Source organism: Panthera leo, chromosome A3, assembly GCF_018350215.1.
Source record: "Panthera leo isolate Ple1 chromosome A3, P.leo_Ple1_pat1.1, whole genome shotgun sequence".
In the NCBI taxonomy this organism is placed as follows: Eukaryota; Metazoa; Chordata; class Mammalia; order Carnivora; family Felidae; genus Panthera; species Panthera leo.
This window is the reverse complement of record NC_056681.1, coordinates 112,787,763-112,806,491: the sequence shown is the minus strand read 5'-3', so window position 1 is coordinate 112,806,491 and position 18,729 is coordinate 112,787,763. Positions and strand designations below refer to the sequence as shown.

General features: G+C 41.9%; 1 protein-coding gene across 2 annotated transcripts in view; it reads left to right on the top strand.

Moving 5' to 3' along the window:
• Positions 1-18,729, top strand: part of LTBP1 (latent transforming growth factor beta binding protein 1) — a 398,959-nt gene that overhangs the window by 345,484 nt on the left and 34,746 nt on the right. For both annotated transcript variants that reach the window (XM_042933279.1, XM_042933277.1), the window contains exons 25-26: positions 5,096-5,221; positions 8,735-8,878. In XM_042933279.1, coding sequence (XP_042789213.1) covers positions 5,096-5,221; positions 8,735-8,878 — 270 coding nt within the window. The remainder of the gene's footprint in view (positions 1-5,095; positions 5,222-8,734; positions 8,879-18,729) is intronic.

Sequence of the window (18,729 nt, the reverse complement as noted above, 5' to 3'; positions counted from 1 at the left end):
ATGTACCAAGTAAAAAGCATATGGACAAGGAAAATAGATCTACCAAATGGGTCAGAGGTTAAGATCTTCACAGTGTGGGCCTGTCCAGTCATTGACAGTATTGCTACTTGAAAAACGAACCACTGGTAGTTCCAGTCATCCGGAATGATGCTCTGTTTCTCTTTCTGGCATTTATATTAATGTTGTTATTAGAGGATTCATGTCAGTGATCTACTATCGTTGGTCTGTGTCATTCTTCCGTGAATCCATATCCATAATATTTATATCTGCCTTGCTCTGTAAAATATTAATAGCAAAAACTCGCACAAGAAATTAACAGTTCTTACAGGGGACATAACCAATTCATCGGGGTTGCCAGTCAAGAGGTTTCTGGACAGTCATTTCTTTGTCACTCCTCTGGTAGACAGTATGAGTGGTGATAATGCCATGTATGGCTTTTTCAGATGTCTAAGCAAAATTGGTTTCAGTAATTTAATAGAATGGCCATTCATTAAGCAAAGAGAAAACCTGTCTTATTAGCATCTTTCAAAATTGAGTTTCATATTCAAAAATCAACTTCAACAAAACAAGACGGCTTTCACTTGTCCATTTCATGAAACTTGCATCTTGGTAGGGCTTTTCTTCTAACATATTTTTATTTTTATAGAGTTGATCTTAATTATAGCCATTCCTGTTCACAGACAGGGCTAACAATGGAAAAATATCTCAGCGCTCACATCATCAAAGAGAGTTCTAATGAAATAATGTTGTTTTATACAGGTCATCAGAGAAGTAAAACAAATGTTGTCCTCTTATTAAGCTATTACCTCACCTCTTTGTTGAAAACATGAAACTGTGGAGAGTTAGAGTGTATCATTTTCATAAAATATTAGTTGCTGAAGAGCTCGTCTCCAGCAGGCATTCCACGTTATTTTTTCCTATTCATTCAAATCCAAAATATTGCTCATCTAAACTTTCTGTGTGTTAATCACTGGTACATTAAGTCTGAGACTGCAAGGCGCCCAGTAATTCACAACCATCTCAGGACTTGTTCACCTTAAGGTCACTTATTCAGTTCCCGAGCTGGTGGTCATTAACACGAAGTCATCATCTCCTGTAACTGCACAGGATTAGTAAAAGGGAAAGCAAGAGATTTTACTTCAAGAATCTGGACTGAAAAGCCGCCAGATTTTTAGGCACTGGTTTTCTTTCCTCCCTCTTTACTATCTACAGTCTCATTGAAGTAGGGCACTAGGTTGTTGGTGAGAGCCTGTCGAAGGTTCTCCACCCCAAAAAGTGGCCCTGATCGGCACAGCAATTGCACGAAATGCTCTGGGAGCAGAGAGGAGGGCCCATGGAGTCTACTGTGTGGGAGGTGTCCCTTGGGCTGATTCCTGATCAGCCTGGAGGAGTTTCTGACCAAAGCGGATAATGGAGAGACTTTCTAGTAGAGGCAGGGCATGGGGGGGGGGGGTGGTCCCATGTCATTGAGAAATGAAAGACCACGGGGTTTCAAGAAACTCTGGTATGCTGAGAGGGCTGGAGCATAAATTGGGAAGGAAGTGTTGGGCTAAGAACTCTGGCCAGATATTTAGCCAGGAGCCCAAGGAGGAAGGGTCCTCTGTGCTCAGTCATGGAGAGTGGTTGGTGTCCTCTAGCTAAGAAGATATAACTGAATATTCTGAGCAAGGGAGTCTCACTGACAGATTTGCAGTTGTGGAGAATGGATGAGAGGGAGGGCAAAGCTGGGGATAAGAAATATGGGGGGGGATAGATAAGAGGGTATGATAGGGGAGGGACAGGGCTGAGGAGAGAGGGAGGCATGCCCCTAAGATTTCTGGCTGGGGTGACTGGTTGGAGTCTCTGATAAAGACAATGTAGGAGAACTGAAGATGAGGAGAAGGGTGATAATAAGTTCATTTATCATGAAAATGTCCCGTAGTATCAAATAAATGGTTTTCAAAGGACAGAGGTCAACCTTTGAGAAAGACTGGGGAATCACCAGTATATAATTGGTAATGTGAAGGATTTCTGAGTTTCTTTCCAGCCCTTAAATTCTGTGGCTCAGCAAATAATCTCTTAGGTAAATAACATTTCCGTAAGTCTAAAATTAACAGTGATCTGTGTTAAGTAATTTGATGATACTGTGTAGTTACTCTTACTGTTGTGATCAGTAAATAAATTGCCCTATGCTGACATTGGAAAGCCATCAGAACAGACTTACTGCATATCATCTTTGTATTAGATGTTGCAGGAGAGATTCATTTTTTTAGATGTGAAATAACGTCATTGAGTTTTTGGTTTAAGTTGAAGTAAGAGATGGAGGTAAAAAAACAAGGATAGAAATCAGAGAGATTTGTCAGTAAGCTCAGGAAGTGTGGCTTAGGAGGAATATAGTGAATTTGGTTTTAGGCTTGATGAGTTTGAGATTATACCAGAAGATGAAATGGGAATGATTAAGAATAGGAAAGATCTTCTGGCTAGAGATGAAGCTTTGGAATTCCTTCCAGGGACAATGGTAATTGAAGTCCAGATTGTCTGGAAAGGGTGGAACAAAGCAACACTGAGGAAGCAGCAGGTCCTAGGGAGGCCCAAGCCCTGGCAGACCCACCTTCAGGCTGCAAAAGGGTGAGGTCCAGCCAAAGCAGTTAAAAGTCCAACAAGAATTGGAGCATCCAGGTGGCTCAGTCAGTTAAGCATCCAACTTCGTTCAGATCATGATCTCGCAATTCATGAGTTCGAGCTCTGTGTCAGACTCTGTGCTGACAGCTCAGAGCCTGGAGCCTGCTTCGGCTTCTGTGTCTCCCTCTCTTTCTGCACCTCCCCCGTGCATTCTCTGTCTCTCTCTCAAAAATAAACATTAAAAAGTTTTAAAAGTCAAACAAGAATAATATTTCACTGTGGGATATGAAAGAGAGAGTTGAAGGTGGCAGCTGGCCAGCCTTGGAGGTCAAGGATGATGGTGATGACCGACTGGAAAATGACCATCAACTTTACTGACAGGTCAGCCTTTGGTGGCCTTTCTCAGAGGAGCTTCTTTGAATAAAGAGGGAGAAAGTGAGTTTGTAGGTCATGAAGGAAGAGGAGGAGAAATCATAGTGATAATAACGGTTGGCCTATATTTTCTGCTTCCCATCACATGCCAGGCAATGTTATAAGCACTTTATACATGTTATTTTGTTGAGTCCTCACAGTAATTTTAGGACTATACCAATATCACTGGTAGTAGTATGGTTACTACTTGTTTTTACTGATGAGATAGGTGAGGAGCAAAGGCAGTGCGTGTAGATAGTTCTTTTGAGACATTTTGCAGCAATGGAATGAATGGAAAAGCACAGTAGGTGACATCATCAGTAAGTTAATGCTTTTCCAAGAGCTTTTAATATGTTTTTCTTTAATTTTAACATTTTTTTAATGTTTATTTATTTTTGAGAGAGAGAGAGAGGGAGAGAGAGAATGAGCATAGCGGGGGAGGGGCAGAGAGAGAGGGAGACAGAATCTGAAGCAGGCTCCAGGGCTCTGAGTTGTCAGCACAGAGCCTGATATGGGACTTGAACCCACAAGCTGTGAGATCATGACCTGAGCCGAAGTCGGACGCTCAACCGACTGAGCCACCCAGGCGCCCCTGAAATTTTAACATTTTTGAAGTCAGTGAGGGTAGAAGTAACTGAGGATGCTTCAGGTAGGACTAGAGGGAGGAGAGACTGGTAAGGAGGGGAGAAAGAACTTTGGCCTTGAAAGGAGAAGGGACAGCTTTGTTTGTGTAGAGAAAATTAAGAAAAGTGGGTAGTCACTTATTTTTTACAATTCAAAAGTGATACAGTCTCTGAACTTACTCTTGATTATGTTAGAAAATGAGGGAAGGAGATGAGACAGCCACCAAATAATTATTGCATTCATCTCTTTCTTCTAGAACATTTCTTGACTCGGAGTTAACAAATTTAGAAAGAGCAGGGGTGCCTGGCTGGCTCATTGGAAAAATTGCTCAACTCTTGATCTCAGGGTCGTGAATTCAAGCTCCATGTTGGGTGTAGAGATTACTTAAATTAAAACTTTAAAGAAAAGTGAAGAAGAGGAAAGTTCAGTGTTTTTAACTCCTCCAAACTAAATTCTGTCAAGGGCTGCGTATCATTTTTTTTAACCATTTGCTATCTTCCCATGCATTTGGATGCAGTAATTGCATTTTCTTAATTGTTTCTCCAAAAGCCTATATTTGGGGACCATGTAATCCAAAGGCAGAAAGGACAGAACCCAACAGAGGGAAATGTGGAGTGTGGCTGTAACAAGGAGAAGGGGGATGAGAACAAAAGGGAGAAGTAAATTAGTCACTGTAACGATAAAAAAGTATATCTCAAAGTCTGTTTATAGGTTTATAATTGAGACATCACTTTTATGAGAACATTTTTATTGGGGAAAAAAGGCTCAGGACCACTACCATCATGTTTATAGGGAACACAGTGAATTTACAAGTCGGCCACTGCTAGTTAGTTGGAGCAGATTGATGCTTAGGACCTTAAGTGACTCTAACTTGGTGACAGCAGATATTCTCTTGTGAATAAGTCAAGACCGGCTGGTTACTCTGCTGAACTCATCAGATTCTCTGTCTTCCTCGCCCTCCTCCCACTCCTTCTCTCCTCCCTTCCTGGGAATGCTGTTGAGACTTGACCAAGGTCATCTGTAGGGTTGAGTGAGAAACAGCCAGGCAGGTCAGGGCTTCTGTTGGCCCCACCTCCTCAGATAGAACTGTGAGCATGGGCCACGATCCAAAAAGGTGACCACACTTTCACGTATTTCCCTTGTAGGGGAGTATACTGTCCTTGGAAATAAAGGGTAGAAAACATGTAGAAAATATGACCATGGCAATTACAGCAGTCATTTCCGTTTGAAAACATTTCCTGAGGCAAAGTAAATGTTTTCTCACAGAGCCCAACATTTGTCTATGAAGACATTTTCATCAAAACATTTTATTGATATGTAAAATGTTTTAAAAGTTCATTCTGTGTAAACATGATCATCTCATGCTAACCGGGGTGTGCTGAGCACCTCTGTCTATCCATTAATATCTGGTGTTTGTCAGTCTGTGCTTTGTGTCTGATGTCAGATGTCTTTTTTGCAGATATTGATGAATGTGTAAACAACACTGTTTGTGACAGTCACGGGTTTTGTGACAATACGGCTGGCTCCTTCCGCTGCCTCTGTTATCAGGGCTTTCAGGCCCCACAGGATGGGCAAGGGTGTGTGGGTGAGTTTTTAGATTTCTTTCCCCAACGTGTTTCACATCCCCTCTCCCCCACTTAAATGTAATCAACAGCAGGAGAGGTTGTAATAAACAAGGTAATTTGGGCAGAATTCATCATCATTTGATTTTGTCACACAATTTTGGGGATGCGCAGAAGGATGGCTTCTGAAATTGTTCAGGACATTAAGAACTAGAGAAGTAGGGCTTGGAATTTCACATATATTAAAAAAGAACATCTGTTGAAACTCAGCTGCAGGTTCGGAGCCCTTCTGGAAGAGTCCCTCCTGCACAGGAAATAGTCTGGTGTGTGGTGTAGCTTGTCTGTCTTCAAGATGTACCTCCTTAGGCGGTGTATTTAAGGAAAAGTGTTGGCAAGAGTTTCATTTTCCAGGAATGACACCCGTAAAATGATGCTTCGGATTGTGCAACTATATTTCTTTGGTCTGTCTGGGATTGACGGAGCTGGAAGGAATCTTGAATATCATCAGATGTCCTAGAACAGGATCCAGCCCATGCTCAGATAGACAACATATTTCCTTTTTCATTTTCTGATCACCTCTGATTTTTTTAATTAAAAAAAAAATTTTTTTTTTAGATTTATTTATTTTTGAGAGACAGTGAGACAGAGCATGAGCAGGGGAGGGACAGAGAGAGGAGACACAGAATCTGAAACAGGCTTCAGGCTGCGAGCTGCCAGCACAGAGCCCGACACAGGGCTCAAACCCACGAACCGTGAGATCATGGCCTGAGCCAAAGTCAGACACTTAACTGAGTGAGCCACCCAGCCACCCCAGCTCTGAGTTCCTTAAATAGCGTTCATTGGGAAACATTTGCAATTAGAACCATTAAATGAGAAAGAAGATAGGTTAAATTCAGAACATCACAGACAATCAGACTTTTTCTTTACCCTTACTCTGTTCATTTTCACAGCAGATAACGTCTGAGGAGGAGTTAGCAACTTCTTAGTTTGAACATCTGCAATTAAAAGCATTAATTCATTTCCTGTGCAGATGAAACGGGGAAAGCAAAGTTGATTTGGAGGTTTAGTGATGAAATCGCTCACTTGAGTAGTCACGGCTTTTAAACCAGCACTGTCATAATTGCTAGTTCCAACTCCGACTTTAATCTCCTTTGCGCTAAAATACAGGCCATAAAAATTGTGTAAATATTTTGACTAAACAGGTCCTGTGATCTGGCTCCCACTTCTCAGCCTCACTGCCTCCTTCTGCACCTTTTACAACCACTTGTGGTTGCCCATGCAACTGTGAAGTCACTGGGCTGTTGTTTGCTCCTTTTGCCGGGAAGGGAAGAGCCTCCCGACCTCCCCTTGCTTGCCTGGGCTCATCCCACTTACTCCTGAAGATACTTTCACTCTTCTCCCAGACACTGTCCCTGCTCCATCATCTCTCTCAAGCTCAGCTCTGACCCCTCCTTCTGCTTCCAGCATACCTTCAGCAGGTGCAATCATAGTATTTACACACTTTAGGGGGAATTGTCTGTCTGTGTGTCCTGCCTCAGCCACCTTCCTCAAGGCCTCAAGATCCTGTGGTTGAGAGCCTTGTCTGTCTCCCCTGCCCGGGACTAATGTTTGGCCTATTGTGTGTGCGCAGTAAATTTTAACTGTTGCATGATGAGATATATTAGGTGTCGGGCCACTGACATCACGCAGCTCCTGAGCCCCCAATTAATGTTCACTTCTAACCAGTCAGATGAGTGCACCAAACCCATCTTGACATGTCATTTCAGCCTACAAAACACCACCGTTAGAGAAGGAATATTTGTTATCATTTTATTGGGCTTCAGAGGTGTCATTTTATTTGCTCATTCACTCTCAAGAATATTAACTGAGCACCTAATATATGTACTTCATGCTGGGTGTTCTGTAGAATTTAAGAGTTGAATCAGCCCTGAGACCAAAATTTGGCCATGCTGTTTCCTCTTCTTGGATCCTTCCTGCACCCTCACTTCCCCCAAATCCCCACCAGCTCTGCTTGTTACCCACTCATCCTTCATTTGGAACTTGGCTCCAATATCCTTTCCCTAACCCACCCCTTCACTTAAGGTCCACTGCTCCATCTGTTGTGGCCTGTGAGATGATCTGGTTGACTTCCCTGACTTGACTGTAAGCTCCATGAAGACAGGAGTCAGGCCATCATTTCCCCAGTGCCTGGCCCAGCGACACAAACTAGAAAATATTTTTGGATTGAGTAAATTCATTCTGGTGGGAGAGATCTCAATAGTCATGTAAATGATACATGCTAGAAAGTAGAAAGTTCCACTTGACATTTACCAAATTGATAAGTATGAACTGGCACATTTCTAAAGTCAATTTTTCTGGTCTAAATTATGACTGTCTGGGTTGATTAAATATGCCAACTCTCTGCTTTCCTTCATGTTATAATACCTTTTCATAAGCAAAACCCAGCTTATTAGGTTAATATCTGTTTATATACAAAGTGAAATGGAAAACTGAGGTAATTATCCAAATAAGTCAAGATACATAAACTTTTTGTCCAATTAACTGGGTATAGCAGGTGAAAATAAGATCTTTTCCCCTGAATGATTTGGGTAATTGCTCAAATATTTAACTTTGTATAAACCATCTCAGAGCACGCTCATGAAGGCTGATGTTTGTACATGTTTAATGCATAAAATACATGAGCATTTCAGATGTCAAGTCAGGTACTTTGTTGAATTGGACATTCATTAATAAAATTTCTTTGAAAGATACCAGGTAAGAGGTAGTATTGGGCAAGGTCAGACATTAGGATTAGCCTTTTTTTAGGGCTATGTGTTTGTATAATATCGAATAAAATGTACTCATTAGTAGATTCCTGGACTGTGTTTTAATTAAGTATAAAGTCCAGATGAAAAACACTTAGCAAAATAGAAATTACACTGTGGAACACCCACAGAATTTTTAGAGGCACGGTCAGTGATAAGTTATTGGAACACTTTGTTTCATGCGAATGATTAATGTATGCTGGTGAATACTTACAGGGGTCTTTCCTTTATTCCCCAAAGGGATACACAACCTGAATTCTGGTTGTAGAATTATGGACATCTTGGCGGCTAGAGAACTGTATTTTTAGTTATATGAGTAGATTCAAAGCAATTTTTTTAACGAATGTATGAAATGTTATTTCTGAAGTGCCAGTTTTGCTAATATTCCTTGAATTTAAAACAGAGTACATTGTCATTTCATTTAAGACCTCATTATGTCAAAAGTTGAGGAAGAGAAAGTTACATGGTCAGAGTGTACATGCAATGCTTGATTCCTTTAAAGAGGAATTGGAATTTGGAAACGTTGCTTTGTGTTTTCACGGTCCTTTTACACAAACCAAACTGTGCAGCCTGGCCTTTAGGAGCCCCTTCCCCAGAATACTAGAAGGGTTTGATTGCTCCCTGGAGACCATTTGTGACCAGTGGCCACCACGAGCCCTGGTGCAGCTGGTAAAACAGAGAGCTGTCAGGGGTGAGGCACACACCTGACTTGATCTGTGCTCCCTTTTCCAGATGTGAACGAGTGCGAGCTGCTCAGTGGGGTATGTGGTGAAGCCTTCTGTGAAAATGTGGAAGGGTCCTTCCTTTGTGTGTGTGCTGATGAAAACCAGGAATACAGCCCCATGACCGGGGAGTGTCGCTCCCGGGCCTCGGGAGGTAAGTCACAGTGGCTCCTCCTGGGGACTTGTACCTACACTGGTTTGGGCCAAACACTCTGGGAGTGAGGTAAGAAATAACCGAATGTTCTGGCACACTGCTGTCTCTGGAAGCTTCCATGCTTTTTCCGAGCCTGCCTTATCAGTGAATTAGGATGTGGTCAGTGACAACTCTGAGCTAGATGGCCTCTCTTGTGCTTTCCAACCCAGAGACGCCATGTGTAGGGTAAAGGATCCAAAATGATGAGAACATTCACTGGGAATTGCTTAAAACTCAGAGAGAGCCATCAGCTCAGGGTTTAATATGGCATCATCTCATTAGGTTGCATAATCTTTCTATCTTGGCCCTTGGAGAAACGTGTCTTGACACTTCTCTAAATTAAAAGCAACATATAGGCCTCTCAGGATCTACAAAGACTTCCACTTGGAATACTTAAGGTGTTTTTTCAGAAATTGGCCCAGAGAGTGGCTGTGTTTGCGTTCATTTAAAATTTGATTTAGTCTGTGTCGTCAGGGCACGAATTGAAATGGAGAACTGATGGTTTTCCAGATAAATTAATCAACTTCCAAATCACTCTCTTAGTTTGTGCCATGTAGCTATAGCCTGGTTATATTTTAACGAAAGCAAAAGACCAAATGATTACTTGAGAGCCAAATAAAATGAAACATTGGCCATTTGACTTTCTTGCTCAATCTCGGTTGTTTTTATCCATGTGTCTAAGAGTGCTCTCACTCTTCTCAACAGGGCACACTTGTTCTGTATGAAATAACCATCTTTGCAAGTAAAAGGAAATGCAATTTAAAAATATCTTCACATACACATATTCTTCTTAATTGTTAGATATAGAGGGGAAGGGTACAGAATTACAGAATTACACAAAAAGACAATATAATGTGTAATTCAAAAACACTGTCTGTGAGGGGGAAGAGGTGATGTATTGCTGGAGGGAGGGGTTATTCCTCGTTCTAGTGACCACCTCTGTGACACATGAGCTGTAGCGAGAAGACTTTTCATCTTAGTTGTTCCTAAAATAGCAAAAACAAACACACAGTTAAAAACCTGGCTGGCCCATAATGCGATTGGTTAAGTAACTGCCTTTTCCTATTTGTCCTTAGTTCCGTAGAGGAGTGCCTCACCCATGGTATGATGGTGAATTTATAGTATTTGACTGAAAGATTATAGTATTATAGCATCATTATTATAGTAGAGTATAGTGTACTATATTATAGTATTATAGTATTTGACTGAAATAATTCACATATCATCATATTGTACACTCATTAAATGATTCCTACGAACGTTACGTAGTCCAGATAAATGCATATAGTACAATGTTAAGTCACAAAATGGGCTGTTCCAGTGATTACAGTCTGTGGCAGGAGGGAAGAGGAGGACACATAAAATAGATAATTATTGGAATTAATGGAAATTTTAGCCTTTTCTTTTATTTTCTAAATTTCTTATACTACCTCAAATTGGAATAACCATGGTGGTCTGCGATTTTCCAGCTGTGTAAGCTTAGGCATATCATTCCACATTTATGAGGTTTGGTTTTCTCACTTGTAAAATAGAAAGGTTTTATTTACCTCACAGAATTTTATGATTTAAAAAAAAAATCCTATATGTAAAAGGCATTTGTTAATGGCAGAGTACTCTATGAAGTATTAAAATAGTAAGCTATGATCCAAATACTTAAGGGATATCTATTTCTCATCCTTTTATGATCTGTTCTGAAATGGTGGACCTTTTTAACTATGTTTTTTCCTAGATAGGTATTTTTTTGCTGGAATGTTTCAGCAACATCAGGGAATGGTTCATTCACTTCACGTAGATTCAGTTTAGGTAAATGTCTGGGATCCTAAAGTTTGTTCATTTCTTGTTTTGGAGATTAATAGTACCTTAATAGGATCGTGAGACCATCTGAATCATATTTGGTGAACTGGAGTAGTTCATCATAAATGGCTTCTTAGGGACGCCTGCGTGGTGTAGTTGGTTCAACATCTGACTCGTGATTTTGGCTCAGGTCATGATTTCACGGTTTGTGGGTTCAAGCCCCGCCATCAGGCTCTGCACTGATGGTGTAGAGCTTTCTTGGGGTTCTTTCTCACTCCCTTTCTCTCTACCCTCTCTCTTTCAAGATCTCAAATAAATAAACTTGAAAAAAAATTTTTTTAACTGCTGCTTAAAACTGTCCAGTGATTCATTTTGTAAGCTTTGTTCCTCATCTCCTATTTTTAAGCTTTTCTTTAATAAAGTCCCTAACATTTGCTTTGCCTTTTTCCCTCCATTAGAGTCCTTGCTCTCATCGACTGACTGACTCTTTCTGGAAAGTTCTTCCAGTCAGAATTCACTAAGTACTGTCCTGCGTTTTTAAAGAACTTGGTTTTGAATACTCAGCTTCATAAAGCTGCCAATAGATACATAGTTTCTCCTTCCTCTTTGTATCTAATCTTTTCTTTTATGGTTTCTTACATATTTTCCCCATAGTTCTCTGGCTTCTGCTAAATATTATACATACCCAGTTGTTTTTATTGGTCCATGTCAGTATAATCTGACTAATTTATCTTGTTTCTGGCAGCTCTACCATACCTCAATCTGCAGAGTTCCTGGCGAACTGTAACTGATTATATGCAGCCTTCAGATTGTCTATGATGATATCTTCATCTGAGCAATTCTCTGTCAGGGTCCTGAGAGGCAGGCCAGCTGTCAACTGCAGGAGGAGACTTCTCTGCCCGACTTGAGCAGGGCTGTTTAATTGACCTGCCATTTGAAAAGGCATTTGAAGCTAGGAATCCTGGAAAAGATAATATAGTTTCTAAATATTTAAATTTTCACTTAAAGCGTATCAATGTACATTCATTTGCCAATCTTTGAAGGAGGGCCGAGAACTTGTTTTGAGTACAAGTCCACTCTTAAGAGTCCTGCATGGCTTGTCTTGCATAAACTACATTACGCATGATCTCCACCACCTACTTTAAAGGGAGAAAGAATTTAAAGGCCTTTGCCAAGTACGTGAGTGTAAAATTCCTCTAGATTTTTATCGTTTTTCTCAATTTTTGTGTAGTTGTCTTTTTTTAACGTTTATTTTTGAGAGAGAGAGGCAGAGACAGAGCATGAGCAGGGGAGGGGCAGAGAGAGAGGGAGACACAGAATCTGAAGCAGGCTCTGGGCTCTGAGCTGTGAGCACAGAGCCTGATGCAGGGCTCGAACTCACAAACCGGAAGATCATGACCTGAGCCGAAGTCGGATGCTTAACTGACTGATCCACCCAGGTGCCCCTACAGTTGTCTTATCCACACCTAATTTGATAGCGTTCCATTTACTGAATCAACTTTAGTCTTTAACTCGTTCTGTAAACAACTCCTCGCAATTCATACTTTATTGGTCTATATACTGTTTAATTATATAACTACAGTAATTAATACACTGGCACAGAATGTTTGAGAATAATCACAGATGAGTCTTGGTCAGCGTACAGCTCAGCATGTGAGAGCAGGAAATGTGTGCTTCTGCCCAAGAGCAGCTTCCTGGCTGTGAGCATTCCACCTGCTGTGGGCACAGGCCTGGGTGCCTTTCAGAGGGCAAGAGAACATTGGTTAACGCAACAAGTTGGTTAAATGGGGGCCATCTAGAAGAGTTTGTATCCTACTCTAATCAAAGGATCTGCCGTTACACAGAACAAAACTTTTTATACCAAATTTAAGTGAGGGTTTTTAACAAAGATTCAGAATAATTTCACTATATACATTCTAGACCAACAGCTCAGATCTCATCCTTCCTGAAAAGTAATTTGGAAAGGAAAGATGAATTTGCAAGAAAGATGAATTTTACTAAGCTGCTAAATTTCCCCAGTCGGAGGGGATCCCACCAATGAGCAGTAGCACAATCCACAGTGGTATCGTACTGAGGACAGAACAGGAGCCAAGGGGTGATGTCAGGAAAGCAGATTGCGGATCAGTGCACAGAATTTTCCAATAACTAGGGATAGGTAATGGTCATGAAATTACGGGTGTTTCCCTAGACGTGTCCCAAAACAAGTGGGATACCCACTGGTCGAAGGGTACCCCCTTCCCAGCAGGGTATTGTACCAGGTAGCCTTTATGGTACTTTTGAATTTTAATGTCCTAGGGTTTTTGTTTCTAAACTACTTCTTGGCTCCCACCTAATATTTTTTAGGTCTGGTCTAATGGTTTTCACTGCCTGGGCCTTTGGCCACTGATTTACATTGTTGTACATTGCCTAAAAGCACCTGCAACAGAAAGAACTAAAAAATGTCCATGCCACTCATCACGTGTAAGAGGGTATGGATATGAAATACAGCCTGATGCTTTTATTTTCTCAGTGCCTGTGATAATTGCTCCATAAAAACTTTATGTCCTCGGGCACTCTAAAAGAAGCAGTAAATATGTGGTCTTGGCAACTGCAGCCTTCAAGCCTTACCCACAGAATGCTGCTCTCTGTCTTGATTGGTGCACAGAGGAGACTCTGGGGTAGGAACTGAGCTTATTTTTAAAACAGAAGGTATAAGGAAAAGAACACAAAAAAGATATATGTTATAATCGAGGCAGGTATTCCTCACTTGAAGAAAAGCAAATAAACGAGATCAGAAATTATACAACATAAACTGGAGTGATTATTTGCATTGTAGAAGAATTGTTCTTTATGCAGTTTATTGCAGCATTTTCTTAAATATCCATTTTTCTCTAATGTATTTGAGAGCTTATTCTCACATCACAAGGTAGAGCCTAGGCTTCTACAACTAGGAAGCACCTTCATGGTTTTCTAGCCCAGCTCCTGTATTTACCTGTCAGGAAGCCGAGGCCCAAGGAGAAACTGAATGCTCTTCTTAGGGTCCCACAGCTAGGGCTGTGCGGGAACCTAACCCCGGGATCTTTTCCACTTTGCTTCTCGAGGCCGAGGACCCCATGACTCCAACCTCTAACAATTGGCTTCCTGGGGCACCTGGTGGCTCAGTTGGTCCGGCCTTTAGTTTTGGCTCAGGTCGTGATCTCTGGGTTCATAGGATCAGGCCCCATGTGGGGCTCTGTATCAGGAGTGCAAAGCCTGCTTGGGATTCTCTCTCCCCCTCTCTCTCCACCCCTCCCCTGCTCACACTCTCTGTCTCTCTCTAAAAATAAATAAATAAACATTTTTTTTTAAACTGGCTTTCTTTTTGAAAAAAAAATAATGCATGTGATTTTATTTAAAACAATGCATATTCTTCTCAGAAAATTGGCTTATACGAAAATATATCAAAAATGAAAATCCCCCACAGTGGCACCACCCAGGAATAATCTCTGTCACTGTGCTGGCCTCCAGATTCTTTGATGGGGACCTCCAGGCTCCACCTACCTCCACAGAACTGTCCCCCATTTGATCCAGGGCCCCCAGGCTTGTCTGCGCAGAGCGCCTTTCCCTTGGGCCAGTGGAGAGCACCTACATGCTAAAGCCATTCGTCTCGCTGCTCATTCCTTCTTGTGAAACAACTGACCGTGGTTTCCCGTCTTCCCTCCTCCTGCTTTCCTTCTGATTGATTTAGGACATTCCTTCCCCCATCCTCCTCCCTCTTGCTCTGGTCTTTTTCTTTCTCGTTTCCAGACTCTTTTTCCTCAGCCCATTCCTTAAATAATAATGTCCCGGGGAGTTGCATGTTTAGGCCTCTTTTTACTCTCTGTTCTTCTCTTGGGATATTTAATCGTCTTCTCTGAGTCAACTCTTACTTACGTGATACAGCCTGCCAAGTATCTTCTGCCTCCGCCTCTGTCCTCAGAGCCACACTCCTATTTCCAGCTGCCTATTATTGGCCCTTTCTCCCAGGGTGTCTTGTCAGAATATCTGCCTGAAATTATCCCCAAACCAAATTCATTACCATCCCTTCTCCAACCTGTGTTCACTCATTAATTGCCAAACATCAGTCCTGGGAATCCTGACATCACACCTTAATTTTTCTCCCCATTCCTCCAAGCCTCCAGAACATTCTGCCAGTTCTATCTCAACAGTGTCCTTCAGCTCTCCCTGCTCCTGTGTTACCAGTGCCCTGGGCCAGTCCTTCAACAACTCTTACCTGGACCATGGCGGTAGCTTCCTGACTTCCCTCCATCCCACCGATTCCTCTTCCTTGCTGTTGCCACCATTGATGTTTTCAAAACATGAATCTGGTTTTATATTTATTTTTATTCAAGGTTTTATTTAAATTCCGGCTCGTTAACATTCAGTGCAACACTAGTGTCAGGTGTAAGATGTAGTGATTGATCACCACCTACAACACCCAGTGCTCATCACAAGTTTTAGCTGCTTATTGCTGCCTACAGCGTGAAGTCCAAAGTCATTGGCAGGGCGGCAGGACCCTTATACTCTGCCTTACTCATCTTTGCGTCCCCTGTAACCTTGCTCACTGCCTCACCTATGGCAGACACTCACTACCTCTTGAATCAAACTGCGTCTTGACATTCAAGAGTGTATCCCCTCTGTATTTATGGTGTCATTCGCAGCTAGTTCTGTAGAATTAAGTACTGATTCGTTTTATCAGAGATAGATTGGAGGCCACAGTTGAATGAGGAATGATCTATTTATACTTCCTTGTAGGGCGGATGGTTCCTTCATGTCTTTCGGTTAAATAACAAGTAGAACAGAAGAATGAAAGCGTTTCCCTGCTGTCAAGGGACACGTGTAAATCATCCTCCTGATTCTGACAATTGAACTCAAAGAGCATCCTTGTTCTCCTCCTAGAGAGGTCCGCTACAGGTTTTATGTACGTACATATTTTTTTAAAGGCAGGAAACCACATATAATATCATTGAACTGTTACATTTGGCGGAGTAGGGTTTTTTTTATGTGTTTAGTTAACCTGTAAAATAAATTAACGTTGAGACAGTTTTTTAAAAATAATTTCTGATTAGAAAAAAAGACCTTCGATAGGAAAAAAAATGAAAGACAGTGAGAGCATAGTATTTAAAATGCAAACATTGTAAAATGCCATAAAACTCCTGAGGTCTTACTGTGTATTTGTAATAGATCTATACTATAAATGTAGGTAAGGCTAGGGATAACATACTCATTTGTTGGGGGGGAAAAAAGTTGAATCAGGTTTCTTCCCACGTTCAAAGAGCATAGAAGAATTTACTAATTACCAAACTGTGCTTTTACCTTTATGAAATTTTTTACTTGCTATATATAAGATGTAAAATAACATCTGAGTTTTTAAGTGAGGAGATGTCCGTGTTTGAATGAACTGATGGCAGTTGATGCAAGTGACAGACTCCAACTGGATATGAGCCATTGCATGTTCTTGAGACAGGAGATGCCCACACTGGTGCGGCAGCAGTCATTTGGGGCCCTGGCATTTGCTATAAATATGGCCCAACGAGGAGGGGTTGGTACATTTCCTTTAAACATTTCCTGATATTTTACCTGTCACCTCAGATGTGGCATTACTGTCCCAGTCATCTTCACAGGCCCTCACAATGCACCTGTGACAGCGTTTTGCCACGACGCTTGCTGTTGTGACATCCTGCCTCTTCTCTGTCTCCACGGGCGCCACCTGCTCACACGTCTCTGCATGTCACACCCGTTTTTCTTTCTCCACGGAACGTCCTTCTTCTTTCAGGAGCCTCCTCTTTCACCCCGGTCTTGTTCTGACATTCCCGGTGTCCAGTACTGTCTCCATGAATCACAGGCTTTCTCCCCCCTGCCCAGCCCCAGCCTGTTGTTATCTCAGGCTCACTTCCCCTGTTCTCTTCTGTTCCTTTGCTGGAAAAAGAAACAAAAACAAAGAACCTTCATTTAACCTGGCTGGTATTTATTGCCTGCCTTTTAAGTTGAGGCCATGAGGTGAGTCTCAGTGGCATCGTCCTCTACCCAGTGCCTAAATCAGGAACACGGCTGTCGCTTGTTGCATGACAGCGCCTCCCGGGCTCTCTGTCACCTTCAGTGACTTCCTTCGCAGACCACCGCTCCCCTCACCCCGCTCTGCCCAGACCTGAGTACAGTCGTCCTTCTTATTCCTCCTCACCCCTGTCCACCTTATCTCCTGTCCAGTTTCTCTAGTTATTTTTGAAGAAGTTGGTTCACATGTTAGCTCTCCAGGCAGCCTTCTGTGGTAGCCCTGCCCACCCTATCCCTGTGGAGTGTGGCTTAGGCGCCCTACACTTGCTCCCTTAGCCTTGTCACAGCCTGACTCCCCCATCTGCTTGACTTAAGGACAGGAACTGGGTGGAGGAGTCCTCTTCCAAGTGCTTTTTCTCTTACGCTTGGCTTTCTAATCTCTTGACTTGGTCCATATCTTTACCATCAAGGTTACCATCTGTTCCCATTCTCCCTTTTTCCTTGCATTCATTCCTGTTCAGCCCACTCCTATTGTCCGTGCTTGTTTTCTGAAACTCACCAATGGCTGTCTCCTGAATTCCACCTAAAAGACACACACTTTCGGGACATCTGGAGGGCTCAGTTGGTTAAGCGTCTGACTCTTGATTTCGGCTCAGGTGATGGTCTCATGGCTCGTGGGGTCAAGTCTCACATGGGACTCTGTGCTGACAGTGCAGAGCCCGCTTGGGATTCTGTCTCTCCCTCCCTCTTTCACTTGTTCTCAAACTCATTCTTGCATTCTTACTTTCTCTCAAAATAAATAAACTTGAAAAACACACACACTTTTTATTTTTCAAGTCTTGGAGAAAACTAGGAAAAAAAGGAAATATGTGAATTTTCAAGTTCTCTTTTATTCCTTCTTAGAATATTATGCTAAAAATTCTTTTCCCATAAAAAACAGGAGTTGGGGCGCCTAGGTGGCTCAGTGGGTTAAGCGTCTGATTTCAGCTCAGGTATCAGGCTCTGTGCTCACAGCTCAGAACCTGGAACCTGCTTCGAATTCTGGGTCTCCCTTGGTCTCCCTCTCTCTCTGCCCCTCCCCTGCTTGTGCTCTGTCTCTCTCCCTCTCAAAAATAAATAAACATTAAAAAAAAATAATGAAAAGCAATAAAAAACAAGAGTTGGTATAAAACATTAGTGCCTATGGTGATTTTAAAATAAAAAACGGAATAAAGCTTTGTGAATGATTGAGTTGAAAGTAATTTACTGAACATTACCAGGGTCAGAGTTAGATAAATTGATGCCTTTTTAGGACTCTAGCAGGTGTTTTACTTGGAGGCATTGTTTGCTCATGGGTATTTGCTCATGGGTCTTTGGTCATTGTCGTAAACCTGACTGTCCCAGAAAGGTATGAAGAAGATTAGCTCATAAAAGCCTTCAGAATACTTAGCAAATGTAAATTGAAAGACAGGGGCCCATTTAGAATGCTCGTGTCTCCCTTAATTAGAAAAATGTTGCAGATTTCCTCAACCTGACAGCAAGGCTAAGATTAGACCGAAGGAAACCATCCTCTAAATGAACACCACATCTTCTTCTTTCTGAGGAACCAAGAGAGAAGATGTTTCTAGAAAGTGCTCTTCATAAGTGGCACCATATGACTCAATCCATGACTTTCTCTTCAGAGCCAGGGAACATGATTATACTCTATGTGACCTGGTGGCTAAACTCTACACCAGCAAGGATTATCTGCTGTCCCCTCCCCATTTGTCTCAAAGAAGTTAAAAAATAAATAAATAAAACAAACTCATGCTAGTTGAGACGCTAAGAAGCTGAGCCCCATAGAAGAGGTTTCGGAAAGGCAACAGGCATGAGACATTGGACCCAACCTAAATCGTCTCTTCTGGAAAGTAAGGATGCTTTGTAACCTGCACATACTGTTTCATGGAGTTGCTCTGTGGATCACAAGAAAGGGCCTCTGTAAAAATTGTTTCAGAAACATGTGTAAAAGTTCAAAAAACTCACTTCTTACCATCTTCCATACCCCCTAG